The 18683-nt window shown below is 41.9% G+C and overlaps 1 protein-coding gene across 7 annotated transcripts in view; it reads left to right on the forward strand.

Annotated features, from left to right (window-relative positions):
* TNFRSF11B (TNF receptor superfamily member 11b) overlaps nt 1-18683 on the forward strand; it is an 87354-nt gene that overhangs the window by 59680 nt on the left and 8991 nt on the right. For all 7 annotated transcript variants that reach the window (XM_084618182.1, XM_084618185.1, XM_084618184.1 and 4 more), the window contains one exon: nt 11913-12282. In XM_084618182.1, coding sequence (XP_084474308.1) covers nt 11913-12282 — 370 coding nt within the window. The remainder of the gene's footprint in view (nt 1-11912; nt 12283-18683) is intronic.

The following is an 18683-nucleotide window of genomic DNA, read 5'->3' on the forward strand; positions in this document are numbered from 1 at the left end:
CTGAAATGGAACCTCAATGATGGGAGTGGCTGAAGAGGGCCTTTGACCTGGTCTTGGGGTTTTCCCACTTTTTGGCACACCTCACAAGACCGGACATAGGTAGAAACATCCTTGCCCATTCCCTCCCAGTGGAATGACCTCCGAAAACAGTCTTTGGTCCTGTTCACCCCAGCATGGCCACTGGGATGATCGTGGGCTCAGCTCAAGAGCTTTACCTGGTACTTAGTTGGAACTACCAACTGTCTCTGAGGATGCCAGTCTTCATGGTGTCCACCAGACAGAGTTTCCTTGTATAAAAGTCCTCTTTCTACAACAAACCTGGATCGATTAGAAGAGCTGAGAGGCAGTGGATTTCTCCGTGCCACCATCCAAGCTCTCTGGAGGCTTTCATCTGCTTCCTGTTTGGTCTGGAACTGTTCCCTTGATGCTGGAAACATCAGTTCCTCATTGGATTGTGGACCTAGGCTTGGTCCCTCTGGAAGCGATGTAGGGGATGGCGCTGTTTCCGTTGACTGTGAACCGCTGTCCACTGGTGCACTATGTTGGGGTTCAGGTTCCGGCTGAGCTTCTTGTGTAGGGTTCTGCTGCCGGTTCAAGTTCGCTGGGGCCCTCTGGTGTTGGGGTTGCAAGTACTGTATTCAGTGCTGGCAATGGGTCTGGTGATGGTTGTTCTGCCTGTTCTGGTTCTGGGGCTAGCTCTGTCTGGGTCTCTGGGACTGGATTCACTACTGCTGTTGCTGTTGTTGGCATGGGGTCCGGTTCCATCACCTCTGACCAGGTCCTGGTAGAAGTTTCTGGAACAGAGCTAGGCATGACAGCTTGTTTAGCCTGGCTGCGGGTGATCATTCCCACCCTCTTGGCTAGCTTCACATGATTGACCAATCTTCCCCCAGCAGCATGGGGATGGGATAATCATCATAGACTGCAAAAGTCCACATTCCTGACCAGCCCTTGTACTGAACAGGCAACTTGGCTGTAGGCAAATTGAAAGAGTTGGACTTGAAGGGTTGAATTGTCACTTGAATCTCTGGGTCGATTAAATTTGGGTCCACTAAGGAAGTATGGATAGCCGACACTTGTGCTCTGGTGTTCCTCCACGCGGTGACCTTCTTCTCACCCACACTCACAGTTTCCCTCTGCACTGAGGGTATCTGGGACGTATCTGGGCCTGAGGACCTCTGGTGTGATTCCGGTGCAATGAACTGTAATCTGTTGGGGTTCTTGGGGCAGTTGGCCTTCACATGTCCTGGCTCGTTACATTTAAAACATCGTCCAGCTGACGGATCACTGGGGCGAGGTGGGTTGCTGGAGAACGGTGTGGCAGGACGATAAGGTGTCTGGAGTGTTCCTTGGTGTGTAGTTGGGGCCTTGGGCTTCCCCCAGTAGTAGGGTGTGGTCTGAGGGTTTCCCTTCTGGTATCCGCTCCAACTGCGACCAGGGTTGTTCCTCTCTCCTACCTCCACCTGTTTTGTTCCGGCTTGCCCCGCCTCTCTGGTGGTCAGGGACTGCTCGTATCGATCAGCCTAAGAAGCAAGACTTTTTGCTGAGTCCATTTCCTTATCCCATAAACACTGTTTTATTTTCTCCTTGGACATCTTCAGGAATTGCTCCTGAGCTATCAAATCACACATTCCATCAAAGCTAGTGACACCCCTTCCTTGGACCCATTTATCTAACAGATCCTTCATCTGGTTTAGATAAGCCACATTACTTAGTCCAAGCCCTCTCTTAAGGGTTCAAAATTTTACTCTGTACGTTTCAGATGTAATTTGAAATTGCTTTAAAAGCAAATCCTTGAACTTATTATAGTCAGAAGCCTCATCAATAGGCATCTTATTGAATATGTCCAGAGCTCTTCGAGTCAATTTTGCGACCGATGTGGTCATCTTGTGAGCTTCAGGAATTTTATGGAGAGTGCACATTCTCTCAAAGGTGAGAAAATATTCAGCAATATCACTGGATACATCATACTGTGGACATAGTCGCTCCTATTTGTGGATTGTTGGAGAAGGATGGTTAGGGTTATCCAGTAGATTCCGCTCAGCCTTTGCCTTCTCCATCTCCAGTGCATGATTCCTCTCTTTTTCCTTCTCCGCCTCAGCATGCTTCCTCTCCCCAGGCAGAGACAAAAAAACTCTAACTGCTTTCAGCTTAAAACCTGTTTCCAAGCAGCCCAAAGGAAAAAAAAATGTCCTTTTAAAATCTGTGCTTCTGGTTCAGAAAATCTTAAATTGATCTCAAAATGATTTCAAATTAATCTCAAATTGATCCCACCGCTCTGCCACCATGTCAAGGTTCCTTCCCCACTCTGAACTCTAGGGTACAGATGCGGGGACCTGCATGAAAACCCCCCGAAGCTTATTCTTACCAGCTTAGGTTAAAAGCTGCCACCACCAAAGTGTTACACAAAGAACAGTGGAAGTACCCACTTGGAAATGTCTCCCCCCCAAAAAAATATCCCCCCAAGCACTACATCCCCTTTCCAGGGGAAGGCGTGATAAAAATCCTCACCAATTTGCACAGGTGAACACAGACCCAAACCCTTGGATCTTAAGAACAATGAAAAAGCAATCAAGTTCTTAAAAGAAGAATTTTAATGAAAGAAAAAATAAAAGCATCACCTCTGTAAAATCAGGATGGTAAATACCTTACAGGGTAATCAGATTCAAAACATAGAGAATCCCTCTAGGCAAAACCTTAAGTTACAAAAAGATAGAAAAACAGGAATATACATTCCGTTCAGCACAACTTATTTTATCAGCCATTTAAACAAAACAGAATCTAACACATATCTAACTAGATTGCTTACTAATACTTTACAGGAGTTCTGACCTGCATTCCTGTTCTGGTCCCAGCAAAAGCATCACACAGACAGAGAGAGAACTCTTTGTTCCCCCCACCCCGTCCCGCTTTGAAAGTATCTTGTCTCCTCATTGGTCATTTTGGTCAGGTGCCAGCGAGGTTATCTTAGCTTCTTAACCCTTTACAGGTGAAAGGGTTTTTCCTCTGGCCAGGAGGGATTTAAAGGTGTTTACCCTTCCCTTTATATTTACGACAAATGTCATTTCTGGTATTTCAATACTATAGGCCGTATTGTGCCACTAAACTTTAAGCAGGACCTTCCCATTTATTTCAATTGAGAGTTCTGTTTAGGAACTGATGGCATGATTTAGCCCTCTGTTTTCACTTCATTCAAATACCCTGAAAAGCAAAGCCGCAGAATTCTGAGATTCTACTTTGTATCCATTACAAACACTGCAACATTTTTGACAAAGTGAAATTGAATCATAATTTATCAAGTAGGAAAATATGCTTCAGGATGGACTTGGAGTTCAAAACTGAAACAGATTTATCTCTTTCAGTACATTAAACATTATTCTATGGTCTGCTACCCAAAACCACAAAGCCAAGCCAAATAATAATATTTTCATACTCTGAAAAACTACTTTCCTTTCTCCCAATGAAGTGATTTAAGGGAATGATGCTTGAAGGATTTTGCTGTATTTGCTGTATTTTTACTGTATTTCATTTTTAATTTAACAGAGAAAAGAAAGCAGCTATTTGTCTTACATCTGAAAATAAAAGGAAAGGGTGTGTACTGCTTTTCATGCCCAAGGTTTAAAATAAAGTAATAAGATCACTTTATTTCTCTTTCTAAAGCCTCTTCTAAAGGCTCAGAGGGGGAAAAAACTGTCTGATGTTGCATTTGGCAGATCCTCTGACTTCTCTGTGCAGATTGATGTAAAGTGTGTGTGAAAAAATGTTGCTTTAGGCCCATGTGTTGAGTGGCACTGCCAAAGGATTGCTTTTTAGTCTTGTGTAACTAATTTTGAATAATATGTTAAAAGGCATTAAACATGTTAAACAAACAATACATAAACATAGAACTATTTGAAATTTTGTTTAAAAGATCATCTAAGTTAGCCACAGACTTTAGAGGGTTTCTGGACATATCAATTATGACTAAAGAATCATGTATTATTTCATTATTTTTCATGCCATTGACCAATTTAAAGGTTATATGAAAGTCTTTAAGATCGATCCCAAATCTTCTTGGAAGAGATCTAAATTCTGTGCGATTTAGCACCTCTTAGCAAGATTGGACCTTTAGGGTCCAATAGGAACCTTCATAGGATTGGACCTATGATGTGACATCAGAGATCAATTTAGGTGAGTGGATATTGTTCTTTTTCTAATGCATATGGCATGAGATTTTTTTTGGTGTACAAGAATTTTTTTTCCCAGTATCATTTCAGAATTGAATTGTGTTTTTGTTTTGTTTTGTTTTTTTAAATTGAGCCTTAAGTTCCAGCAAACTGACAAATAACTTCTGTCGACCTTACTCTGTAGCAAAACACCTGTTGCTCTACATTTGTCCACTGCTGAGTTTGTAGTTATGGTGTAAGGGCTCAGTCCCACAAGGTACTCAGTATCATTAACTTCAGAGGGTGCTGGGGAAGTTCAGGGAATACCCTACAGAATCAGTCCCAAGTTGCTGTGTACGGTTGGCTGTTTTCAGATAGCACCCTGATTTTCTGTGCAGTAAATATTGATCCCATTCATGGACCTAGTTTCCCACTCCTCGGTCCATTGGAGTCTGTCTATTGACTTCAGTGGGAGTGGGATGAGGGTCTGAGCCAGCCATGGTTGTGGGCTCCTGGAAGGGAGATGCGGCACTTTGCATCAGTCTTCTGGATGGTAGATGAGGAGCCCTCACTACTAATGAAAAGAGTCCTGTCCAGCACTGCTTGGTCTGAATGGTAGTGGCCAGGGGGGCTTTAAATCTGGGCATAGAAATCAGGGGAATCTTGAAAGGATTCTCAAGGATCCAACAAAGTACTTGCAAAGACTAAGTCCAGTGTTTTTTTTTTTCTCTGTTACGTTCTCTTTTCTTTAATACTGGTTTTTCAGAGCCTGTGTCTGGTAGTAGCATAGAATGGCAATTGTGATTGAAAGTGATAGTCGTTATATGTACAAAGGTTGAGGCTAACTGTTGAGTTTATGATTTGGGGCATGACTGGTTACGGTAGACTCCTTGTGCAGTGCCTGTAGGGTCTATTACAGGAGTGGATGGGGGAGGTTCTCTGGCCTGCAATGTGCAGGAGGTCAGACTAGGTGATCATGATGGTCCATTCTGGCTTTAAAGTGTATGAATCTATGAGTAAGGGATTAACTGGACATCCATTCATTACAGTTTTTTCAACCATTGTTTGTGACTCACTTACATAAATTCAAGACAGACTGTTTTTTCCTTCAAAGTAAAACGTGCCTGTTTTGGATTTGGTGGTTAAGTAGTGATGAGTTCATGTGATCTAGTGCCAAATTCTGCTCTCAGTGAAACTGTATTGAAGCCAATAGACTTGTAGTAGTTTAAAAGTCAAGAATTTTACCCTTAGTATTTAGAGTACCATGAAACGGTAAAAAGTCCAAAGTCTAACTTTAAAAAAAAAACTAATTGAAGCTCTGTTTCCGCCTACTAAAAATCCTCCTAAAAGCCTTTTAATTTCAGTATTGCTGCCATCTAAAATCTAAAATCCTCTAACATTTTTGCTCAGGGTAGGACACATTTTCACTGTTTTTACAAAAATGGTCAGGTATATGCAATGTAATTGAATTTCCCATCTTTTCTCTAAGTTGTGTGAATGAATTCAAGTCACTACTTTCCATTAACCAATAGGCATTCAGACAAGAGGTTTCTGTCAACTTTTTGTGTTTTTTCAGATAACAAATATATCAAACGTATCTCTGGAGTTAAGATGACGGTCTGCATCTTCAGCTAGTGTCAATGGGCTTCATTGACATCGGTGGAAGTATGCCCCATTTGCCCCAACTGAAGTTCTGGCTCATCAATATAGTTAATTCAATATACTGTTTTTTCTGTTTAGGCCACCAGCCCAGCAACTGAGGCTGTGCTTTCATTTACTCTAAAATGCCTGTTTCTTATGAGCGGTGGTGTAGTGCTTAATATTTTCTTTCAGCCTATTCTAGCCACAGGCCTTTCACATTAATAGGAGTTTTGCCTGAATGAGGAATAGGCTTAGTCCCATGTGGGCTGGGTGTGGGGGGAGCCATCTGCTATATAAAGCGTCATACACACCTAAGTTAGGAATGATCCAAAATGAAGCAGACGCAGAAAAATGTAAGCTCTTTGGGGCAGAGACTGTGTGTTTGAACAGCACCTGCCACAATGGGATACTAGTTCATGAGTAGGGCTCCTGGGCACTCTGGTAATACAAATAATAATAATGCTGTGTAATGCCTCTCTGCACATACTTCTATAACACTTCTGAAAATCAGGTAGACACCTAACTGGATTCTGGAGCTTAACATTAGGCCTTCAGTTTACACAGTCCTGACCAGAATGCCAAAAGTGTTGTATCTTAAGTTGTATCTTAAGTGTGTTGTATCTTAAGTTGAAGATATTCCTCTGAACAATATATTTCCTTGCCTTGGTCTTAAGGGGTCATTTTGCTGGGCCTACAGAACTGTGGTAGGGCAATGAGACATGGGAATGACGTTCTGTGAATGTATGGATGAATAACATGGCACTGGGTTGAAACGAAGTGTAATATCTGCTAGGACATTGAGACACACATTTGATTTATGCCTGTAATGTTACTTAAAAACCTCTAACAAAACAGAATAGCACAGTACTATCTACTTATGGATGAGACAATGAGGGCAGTCTGGATTATTGCATTTATACATCTGCACAAAGTGTGTTTCAAGGAATAGAAGAAGAATATTGCCTAGTGCCTGTGGTATTTTTTTCTTTTTAAAACAAACAACCTGGCCTGCTGAATGCTCTTCTTTCTCTTTTATATCCACATTTAGATTATTTTGGCTGCTGCTCCACCATAATATTACGTGGGCGTCTGTGCTTACCAGGGTAGAGATTCAAATGAGTAGATTCACCCATGCACAGGTCTATTTGTTTTCTTTACCCCCACCAGAATGGACCTCGCTGGTCTCAAATGCTATATTTATATTAACTCCCCTCTGAACCTGGCTGGAAGAATTTGCTTATAATTTTTAATGAGTTGCATCATTTAGGACTAGATCCTGCCATGCAGTGAGTGCCCCTGTCTTCTTCACTGTCTCCCCTGCCATCTGTCCCTGATGATGGGAGCTGAGCTCTTTTGAAAAACTGGCCCAACCCCTACAACAAAATCTCATGCTTTATGGCCTCCCCTATATGGTCTTCTGTGGAAATCGGCAGCTTGTGACAAGGGGCCAAATCCTGCTCTCCTTACTCACACATGTCACAAGGGGAATGCCTGGGTGCTGAGAACTCTGGGAAATGTGTTCCCTGTGAGTGCACAAAGAGAGAATGAATGGCAAGAGCTAGAATTCTACAACTGCAGTAAGAGATGGCTTGTCTTCTGTGGAAGCATTCAGATGCATTACAGTGTAGAGATATTCTGTACCCAGGACCTGCTGTAATTTCCATTCGAGCTGCATAATTATTTTCACATAATGCCAGCTTCCCATCTGTGCTGAGTACTATCTGAAGCTCCCAGAGCTCCATAAACATCTAAATTACAGCATTTGGCTTAGAAGTGTCATTCCAGTTTCTCCACCCCACACTGAAGTCTGACAAATGCTGCTCTAATGTGCTGTGTATGCCCAGGCAAGTGTGTAGGATAGTCGGGAGGGTGGTTTCATTCTTGCTAAATGATCTGTCTGATGAAGGGGAAAACAAACCCTAAAAGGAATCTTGGACTGTTAACAGCAACGATTTATGAGATTATCAGGCCTCTTTTCTTACTAGAGTAATAGTCAGAGGTTTACCAAGGGTGAGTATGCGGCTCATCAGTGAAAAGCCATTCATTTTTCAAAAACGTACTACACCCTCTTTTTAAATAGCTGTGAATCAGATCCAGACATTTAAGAAAAACAGAGCTGTAAATCATCAAGACAAATTCGAATTAGAAATAAAGCACCCATTTTTAACAGTGAGTGTGATTAACTATTGGAACAAAGTACTGAGGGAAGGGTTAGATTCTCCTTTTTATTATGTCTTCAGATGAAGACTGGATGCCTTTCTGGAAGACATGTGTAACTATAGCATCCCTGTGACCATCATGGAGTCCGTTCTGTGGGCAGCTCCGGCCAAGAAAAGGCATGCGTAGGAATGCAGCAGGGAAACTCCCTTCCACCCCACGGTGCTGGAACAATTTGTATAGTGGGGGTGCTGAGAACCATTGAACCAAACTGTAAACCCTGTATCTGATGGAAACCACTTCAAGCTAGGGGGTGCTGCTGCACCCCAGCACTCCTAGTTCCAATACCTATGCTTCCACCCCAGAAACTCCTGTTCCAAATCCCCCAGAGTACATACACACACACACAATACAGTGGAATAGTACAATAAATATAGGAAAGGGAAACATTTATTTATTGAGGGATGAATGGAGAAAAACAACAGGAGGAAGAGATGGGGGAACAGTAAAACAGGGTTACATCTAACACAAGGACCCATCAGGCCAGTGGTACCACAATATAAAAGGATAGACACTGAGTCTAGATTCAGAGGTTAGGAATCCTGGGTAGAGTTCCAGTCCAACAGTGAGTCTTGAGTCATCTTCCACACCAGTAAACTTTCCCCAGCAAACCCTTCTGGTGCCCTCTTCTGCTGCTCCAGACAAACCCACACAGAGCAACAACCTCCCCACTTAACTAGCTATAACTTCCTTCCTTATTCCCAACACAAGGTCACAAGCCCTAGTATGCATAGCCCCATGCAGCGCTGGGTGACAGTGATACTGAGACTGGCTGTGGTTTGGCCTTCTCAGGTGATCCCTTCTTGGCACAGTGTTCCTCCGGGCTCCTGTGCAGGGACATCCCTGGTTAGCTGCTCTGTCTCTCCCAGGCTTCAGGCTGGTTCTTGGCTGCTTCTGTATGTGAGGGCCTGCTCGATTTGGGGCTCTTGTCTGGAGCTCCAGAAACACACACTCCCCTGTGGCTTCCCTACCTTAATTCCCCTCCCTTTGGAAAAACAAGGCCTTCCTCTGCCTTAGGTTTTAAAGGAGTCGTGCTCTCTAAACCCCAAGGGAGATACACAGGCTTTAGTCACGCATAGGTTATTGAGCTCAATGAAAGGGTACTGGGTGAAATTCTATGCCCTGTGTTATATAAGAGGTCAGATGAGATGATCTCGTAGCCCTTTCTGGTCTTAAAATGTATGTATGAAGCCTCTGCTGCCATGGGGCTAAGCCTCCCCAAGCCTCGGCTAATGCTCCCCGCCACGGCCCCAGACTGTAGTAGGGCTCAGTGCTCCTCTGGACAACCAGGACTCAGACAGGCAGGTGGATCAGGGCGGATTGGGAAGATGGGTGGGCCGGGGTGGCTTGGGCAGGCTGGCCAGGTGGGGCTCAGGGCAGCTTAGGTGGGCGGGCCGGGGTGGCTTGGGCAGGCTGGCCGGGGCTCCTCTGGCCCCAGCAGGTGAGAGTGGAGAGATGGAGTAGGGTCACAGTCTTGGGTGGAAGGGGTGGGGCCTCAGGTGGAAGGGAGGGGCAGGGGGCTAGCCTCCCTGAATGGGGAGTTGATGCGCCATCCATATGTGCTGCACTTCCATACATTTTCTAATGGAGGACTGGATTAATCAGGGGCGGCAAAGAATGCCTTTTGACCCCTAACAAGGCAGCAGAGACCAAAAGTCAGTACAATCTGATACATAGGTGCTGGAACTAGGGTCACTGGGGTGCTCCCACACCCTCTGGCTTGAAGTGGATTCCATTATATACAGGGTTGACAGTTTGGTTCAATGGCTCTCAGCACCCCCCCCCACACACACACACTATACACATTGTTCCAGCACCCCCGATTGAATAGCTGTTTGGAAACCTGCATGATAATCAAGTGATGGTCAAGTGTCCACATCTCCCATTGATATCCGTTTTGGTTTTGTGCCTGAAGGAGTTTTGCTTATGTAGAGTGCACATCTGGTTCCCTTGAATGGAGCCTCAATACAGAGGCTAATGCTGAATGGGCATAGAATGTGAGATACCACTTATACCTAGAGATGGTTCTTCAGGGTGAGGGTAAGGGCACATCGGTGGGATGGTGTGGAGAAGCTTGTGTTGCCATTGCCTGTGTTACATTTGTTCTTTGTATCAACAGAGAATTATGGAGCTAGAGCTATCAATCCAGCACCACTGATGGACAGCCAAATATACTTTAAATAAATAATGTTCTCCTTGTATAAAGCTTCATATTCAGTTCTCATTATAATCCATTCCAGAAGATGAATCCCTCAGTAACACACACATGCTTGTTTTCCACAAATAGCCACAAACAGAGGTAATGCATAGGAACTGATTCAGATAATGTTTGTAAAACCAACAATATTTAAAAGAGTAGCAATGAACAGAATGCACAATGTTGGGCTGGAGCAGAGTTCTGGGTCCCAGGGCCGTGCCCATACCTACTGATATCACATGTATCATAGCACTTCATGCATGGAAGTAAACAAGTGCACTCATACATTTTGTTGATGCGTTACTGGAGAAACTGCAAACCAAAATTTGTATTTAGATGACAAAATAATGACATTCCAAGGGACAATCTCACACCTGAGCAGGGTCATCCCGGATTAGCACTTCCTGAGGCCTCCAAGGAAAACTCAAATTACTGCAGGAAGTTGAGCTGATTATTCATTAGATAGCTCCCAGTATAGTGTTAGGGTTGTTATAGGGCATGTGCCTTTTGAATAAGGTGTAAAACTAAGATCCCATGACAGGAAGCATTAGCCCTAATGTTCTGGGGCATTCCATTTTGGGAGATTAAATTCTACCCTCCTAAAGCCTCCCTGTACTTTCAATTAGCTGCAGCATTCTTAGCATGTCTAAAACTATTGTTTAGTGTTGCTGTTGGATATTAAACAGCAGTTACATTTTATCGCAGGAGTGGCTGAATGTCAGTGCTAGATTAAATGAAAGGCACTTTCAAAAAGCATGCTGCTACATTTATTTGATTGTTAAAAATAAATATAGGAAAGGAGCGTCCTTTGAATTTTGATCTACCTTTTTGGTAATAGTGCAATCTAGTAGTTTTTTTTTCTATCACAGCATAATTAAAATTGCTCAACAGTACAATAATATATTTATAATTTCTTTTGCACTATAAGTGTGCGTGATGGTGGGGGATAGCTCAGTGGTTTGAGCATTGGCCTGCTAAACCCAGGGTTGCGAGTTCAATCCTTGAGGGGGCCATTCGGGATCTGGGGCAAAAATTGGGGATTGCTCCTGCTTTGAGTTGGGGGTTGGACTAGATGATCTCCTGAGGTCCCATCCAACCCTGATATTCTATGATTCTATGGTTCACGATACAGATGGCCTGATTCTCCTCTCACTTACATCAATGTAAATCAGGAGCAATTCCACTGAAATCTGTGGACCAGATCCACAGTTGGTGCAAACAAGCACTGCTCCTGGGCCCATTGGAGTTACACTAGTGTAAGTGAGAAGACAATCCAAATCCATAGTCCTGTTCCCACAGCATTTACAGTCTAAGAGCTCTATCCTACAAAGAACTGCTTAAGTGATTTACAGGGTAAGTCCCTTTGATAGATAATGAACGGACCCGGGAAAATAGAGGGGGATCACGGTAAAATCATGCTATTTAATTGGTTAGGGTTAGCTTGGACTTTGTTGGTTCCAGGATATTTTAATAGTTGTAATATGGAATGCCTGTTTTTTTTTTCAAATATTAAATTTTCTGTGATAATGTAGCCTCTGGAAAGTGGGAAAGTTGGTTCATATTTTCATATATTGCTGTAGTACGTCTTTTTTTAATGACTTTGAAGAAACAGACATGATTAGATACATAAGCACATAGAACTGTAAGGTTTTTTTTTGGCTGTGCTGTCTCATAGGACTAAAGAGAACAATATTTAATTTTCCTTTTGCTAGTTCTTGGATATCTATGTTAAGTGGACAATTCAAGAAACCGCTCCCCCAAAGTACCTCCATTATGACCCAGTGACATCTCGCCAACTGATGTGTGACCTGTGCTCTCCGGGAACCTATGTAAAACAGCACTGTACAGCTACAAAAAAGACTGAATGTGCACCATGTCCAGATCAGTACTACGCAGAGGACTGGAACAGCAATGATGAATGCCAGTACTGCAATGTAGTGTGCAAAGAGCTGCAGTATGTGAAGCAAGAATGCAACAGTACACAGAACCGCATCTGTGAATGTATTGAAGGGAGATACCTTGAGCTAGAATTTTGTTTAAGGCACACAGAATGTCCTCCTGGATTTGGTGTAGTACAACCAGGTACGTATTTGCTTTCAATATGCAACAGAATTAATTAGAGCTGTACAAAGCATTAAAGACTTGTGGCACTAAAAGATTAGGAAACAAGCTTGTCTAGATGAAATTACAGACTAATAAACGGCAAAGCTAATGCAACCTGTTACCATTGTGACATTGCTTTGGACTATAGCCAAAGGAACATTTCTCAGTGGAATACTCTGCTCCTACTGAATATGTAACTTAACGGTAGTACAAATGTAGCAAATTGCACTCTAATGAGAAACATGATGGATAGCCTCTTTTAAAGGAACATTATCTGGGATACAGTATTTCTGTTCTTTCATTTTGAAATCTGCTGTTTCAAGCCACTGTGTATCTTGACAAACACCAGAAGCATTAACTGATACAGCACCAAGAGCATAATTATAACAATATCAATGTAGCTCTAGAGTCAGAGCAAAACGTGGTAATAATTAATTACCAATGCCCTAAATGGGAACTGCAAGAGAAACCATTATTATTATCATCCAAAGACCAGCCAACTACTTCTTTGTCAGACAAGCTAGTAACATGCTGTATGTCTGGGAGGGATAAAGGCTGTAGCAATGTTGTTTCCATGGAGCATTTTCTTCATTTTAGACAAAATAAATTGTTAAGACTAAGTTCTTGTCTTGAAACAAAATATTTTGTCATCCTGCAAATGATGTGGCCCAGTGTTGTGCCAACATTGAATGTGGCCTAAAAGAAATGGAAGCTGGCATTCTGACTAATCATAGTTACACCATATCCTGCATGCTACTGCATAGATCCATATGGCATTTAAATTGTTTCATGGGCTCTGATTGTGCAACAGTATCTGTGTGCACAGACTTCTATGCCTTTGTTGAATCCCACTGAATTTTGGGTGTAGAGATCCATGCAGGCAAAATCTATGGATTTCTGGGTATAAGGATCCATGCAGGTTTGGGGCCATAGTTAGTATCACTGTTAACTTTGAAACTCTAGTAGCAGAAAAATAAAGGATAATGAACAGGAATTTCACAAGTAGTTAGCATTGGCCTACCTCTATTCCTGTTGAAGCCAGTGACAGTTATATTATTGACCTCAGTCGGAGCAGAGTTAGGCCCCCAGTGAGTATGTTTAAAAGAAGTGAGTTGAGGGCCCAAGTGGACCCAAAGTTTGAACATTCAGCTCCTTATGGATTTGGTATAAAAATCAGCCTTCCTAGCACTGAGTAATTATTTTGGAGTCTGTATTATTGTGTGTTCCACCTGAACAAAGGTGTGAATGTATGCTGTATGGTTGTGGATGATGTAGATACACAGCAGGGTTTTATATGTGACCAGCAATGTAGGTGTATTTGTACTTTTTATGCAACAGAACAGGGGGTTAAAGAGTTATTGTAGATTCCTGGTGGTGCTGTCCATATCTGCCCTGATTGATGTGGCTGTGCTGTGCATACTAGATTAAACAATTCAGTCTAGTAATCCATCAGTCAAGTAATTTGTCCTTTATTAAAACAAAGAAACTGTTTCTGATAGTAGCAGTAGCAGATTCACATGGCTATGATGTAGCCATGGTTGCCATAGAAGAGACTTCTTTCTTCAGTGGTCCCTTGCAAGTCACCTTCCTGTGAGTCAGTATGGGAGGATTTAGACTTCCTAAATCCCTCAAAATTGCATCTTCCAACCTCATTTGTGGTCAGTCCTGTGCTCTGCTTCCTTTGACCTCAGACCTACAAAGCTTCTGTAAAAGTGTATCTTCTGCACATTGGATATAATTCCATCATTGCTGTCATCTTGTTCTCAACTGGTGCAAGACTGCAACTTGCCAGGATTCTCTAAGTATCTCCTTGTTTGTGACAAAATCAAACCAATGGCTGTTAAGAATATGCCATAATTTCAGTATAATTTTTTATACTGAAAGCTATTTAGTTTCCTCTCCCTAGTTGTTTTTAACCGCCATGTTTCTGCTCCATACAACAATTGTCATCACTACTGCATTGAACACTCATATCTTAGTTGTCACACAGATATCCTGCTGCCCAAACAGAGGTCTTTGAAGATGCTCAAATGCCATTGATGAAAGAATGATCCACCGTGTAACCTCTTCAGCTATTGAACCTCCTGCGGTCAACCAGCTACCCAAATAGACAAAACTATTCACTCATTCAGTCTATTGCCATCGACATTCAACATCAGCAGGTCATTCATTTCCATTTTATAGGAGGTATGCCTAGCTTTGGTTTATCACCATTGATCTTAAATCCCATAGATTCTGCAGTTAGTTGCAGCTCTTCCAGCAGTAGCTGTAGTTGGTCAGTAGTCTCTCCAAGTAAGGCAATTTCACTGACATACTCAAGATCCCCTAAGGATGAATCTTTAAGTTTCACACCTTCTACTTTGGCCTCAAGCAGCTTTGTCATCAGATTGTCTATTAGAACATTAAATAATATAGATGAGAGACCACATCCCTGGAGTACTCCTGATTCTTCTGAAAACCAGTCTGTAATATAACCGTTGACCCTCAGACAGCTAAATTTATACTGGTACAGGTCCTCCACTAGGCCCACAAGTCCTCAGGCACTCCATACTGGTATAGTAGTATCCATAATTCTGATCAATACACTGGGTCAAAAGCAGTTACAAAATCTATACATGAGATGTTAACTTCCTTTGGTCACTCTAGTCATTTTCAATAACATTTCGCAGAACGTCAAGTATCAGAGGGGTAGCCGTGTTAGTCTGGATCTGTAAAAGCAGCAAAGAGTCCTGTGGCACCTTATAGACTAACAGACGTATTGGAGCATAAGCTTTCGTGGGTGAATACGTCTGTTAGTTTATAAGGTGCCACAGGACTCTGCTGATTTTGCAGAACGTATATTGCATGGACTGCAGGTTGAACTGTAAAGAAACCTCGTGGTTTTTTGGTTGAGATAGTATTTCAGTTAGTTCAGTAGTATGATCATAAACACCTTCCCTGGGACTGACAACAACAACATTCCCCTATAATTTGAGCAAGCTGATTTAAAAAAAAAAAGAACAAAGAGTGATGCAGCCATTTTTCCAATCTTCTGGAATGTGATCAGTTTCCCAAACTTTAAAGACAACTCTGAAGCCAATGAACTAAATCCAGGCCTCCTCTCATTAGCTGTTCTGATGAAGTATTGTCAAGACCAGGTGCTTTATCTGTTTGACCATAAGCATCACTTCTTCTAATGTCACCAGCCTGTTTTCTACAGGGTTCATTTTTGGATTAAGTTAAAGGTTATGCCTTGATGGGGATCTGTTCACTAATTCACAATAATGCTCATGCCAATGCTTAAGTTGTGCATCAATATCGTGACAGAACTCTCCATTTTTGTTCTTAACTGGAAGAAGCTGTGAGAACAGATGTCCCATTAGGATTTCAAAGTGTCAAAGACACATTTCTGATCATGTCTTTTAGAGGCTTCCTCAGTGCACTGTGCCATGAGTCCACCATTGCTTACAATCACTTTGACAAGCCCTCGTGACTACTTGTTCAAGACATTTCTTTTCCTGTATTGCCCATTTCCTCTCCTCATCACTGACTCAGCTCTGACTTTCCAGTGCATCCATTCTGCAATGCACCTCTTTTTTTCCTATAATTTGATGGTATCATCTGTAATCCAGTGTTGCTTTTTCATTCTCCTTAGTCCTAGTTGTTCTCCAGCAGTCTTTGTGATAGAATCCCGAAATAAAGAATCCTGTTCTTCTTTCACGGTACACAACTGGTTATCCAATATACAATATTTGTTGGAAATCGCTACCATGTAGCTATTAACAATTACTTCAACATGAAACTTATCAACATTGAAGCATTTCAATGCAATACATACATGTCTCTGGCACTTTATTAAACAGAACATCATTGTTGCTATTAGGAGCAAATCAATACTCCTAAATACACATACATCCCAGAGGAGTTTAGTCAAGAGTGTCTGAACTAGAATGTGATCCAAGGTTTTATTGTCACCCAATTGATATCAAAATGTATACATATGGCAATTCTTGTGCTTAAACCAGATACCATTAAAATAGTCCAATATCTTGATAGTAGCTGATAAAATAATGCAGATTAAGACACAGGACCGGCAGTCAGAAGATATAGGTTGTATTCCCAATTCTGCTATAGTTTCCTATATGATCTTCAGGCAAATCATTCAACCTCTCTGTGGCTCATTTTCCTAATTTGTAGACTGGAGTAATAATGGTCACCTCTTACACAATATGTTCTTTGGCTTAACACGCTAATGTTTGTCAAGAACTTCATGATCCTTGGATGGAAGGTACTATAGAAATGTGCAGTAATAAGAATAGAGGCAGGTACAAACTTGAGATTGGTTACTGCCTGGAGAAGAGAATGAAGGGAAGGAGACACAGGAAAACAAAGGAATGTCTCAGAAATAAGTCTTTTTCAACTGTAATGCCCCAATCTCCAAAGTTGCAGAACTGCTTTCCATGTCATGCTCATACAGAAAGAGGCAAGAGATTAAATATCATAGGAGCATTAGCTGAAACTTTTAGAGCTACACTATTCATTGGTATGCAGATTGCAGAAGCATTGCTAGATAAGAAGTTTGATGTAGTGGCTTTTACAGCTAGGTTAGAAGCAAGAGTCAAGGGGCCTGAAACAAAGTACATAAGGATGTCGATTTGAAAGACTCACAAAAGAAGTCTGAGTTGTGTGGGAAGCCTGCTTACTATAGCCATCAAAGGATAATAAAATAATGGCTAACAAAACTGAAGTCATCAATCCAAGACCAAGCCAAATGTGTTAGGCTTCCAGAAGAAGACAAATGATCTAATCACATAATCTTTTGGAGAGATGGGTTCCCAAACTACAACAGAGTGCATCAACTAAACGGCAAGTTGGCCTCAAACAAGAAACAGAGATACAGACTCTGGCAACACAATAACTGTTATAATCTTCAGGTTTTTAAGACAAGGTAATTGCTGGAAAACTTAAAAACAGTGAACCAAATTTTGTTCTCAGTTACATCTATGCAACATCACTGAACACAATGTGTTTGTACTGGTGTAACTGAGGGTGGAGTGTGGCCTTAGTCTATCAAAAATATGCCTCATAATCAGATATGGAAACAATGTGGTTCAGTGGCTGGGATGCAGGCTGGAGAATCGGAATCTGACTACTGCTCCCAGTTGCCACTGCCTCAGTGTAACCTTGGGCAAATCACTTAACCTCTCTGCTTCTCAGTTTCCATATCTGTTACTGCAGATAAAGGACAATTAACCATCTTTGTAAAGTGCTTTGAGATCCATTGAAGTATAGCACTATAAAATTAAGTATATTTTTCTTCCATGATCTTAGTCCTGGCACCCAGGCTACAAGGCATGCATTGGTGGCACTATAAATCTTTCTGTGGCAAGGGAATCAAAGCAGAGGTCACCCTGCTGGCCAAATATTATCTACACCATCAAAGCATATTTATTCTGGGAAGTGATCCTACTGTCAGACTATTAGACGCTGTTAATTTAGCAGCCATCCAAGAGAACTTATTGCACATTATTTGTTTCTTTTGGATACAAAAGGACCTCACCTTCTCTGGGACTGTTCCTATATTTATACTATAGTATATATAGCCTCTTTGTCCTACAAAATTGATTCTGGCAACTGGAAATTTCTTATTTTAATGTATTTTGTAAACTGATCAGATTGTTTCTCACACTGGTGCTCTCTGGTCTGTTTAGTTCTTGTACTTTACTAAGGTTTGCTATTTTGTAGTTTTAATAACATATGCCTCTTACTTTTGAAATTCATTTTAACTAGAATATGAGTTCCTTCGAAGGATTGATAAGGAACTAGAATTGGGCCAAAATTAGAACCCCAAAAGCAAAAGTACCTTCAAATTGCAAAGAAGAACAGGAATTTAATCTGTCAACCTAAATCAGTCATTATATCTTTGATTCTAGGTCAGATCAAAACTACATGGGGCTTGTTTTCTGGTTTGGGTATGGATGCAATTGAAATCACACAGTAACATCTATTCTCAGGACATTTCACCCCAAAATGACAGAAATTACATGAGATCACCTGATCGTGCAACGTTTCTGCCATTTTGGACCATTTTGCAAGAACAATCTTTGAGATCTGATCCTGTCAAATCCAAACCAAGCCTTCGCCACTCTCTGCACTATGGTGCCCAATAATGTGGCAGGCTTCCTAGGAGAAATCCACTTGGGAGTTAATGCAGATCAAAGCAGTGTTAGCTCTCACTGTGCACCTGCTATTCCCCTCAAGCGGGCACCAGGGGGACAGTCAATGGCAGCACAAATTCTAAGTGAGGGAGGCTGGAGGAGCAGTGCACCAGAGGTGCCATACTGCTTTAACCATGTAGAACCTAGGACTTTGCTGGGTTTCCAGATCACCCACCCTACTCC

The sequence above is a fragment of the Lepidochelys olivacea genome (genome assembly GCF_965140295.1).
Source record: "Lepidochelys olivacea isolate rLepOli2 genome assembly, chromosome: 2".
NCBI classification, from domain to species: domain Eukaryota; kingdom Metazoa; phylum Chordata; order Testudines; family Cheloniidae; genus Lepidochelys; species Lepidochelys olivacea.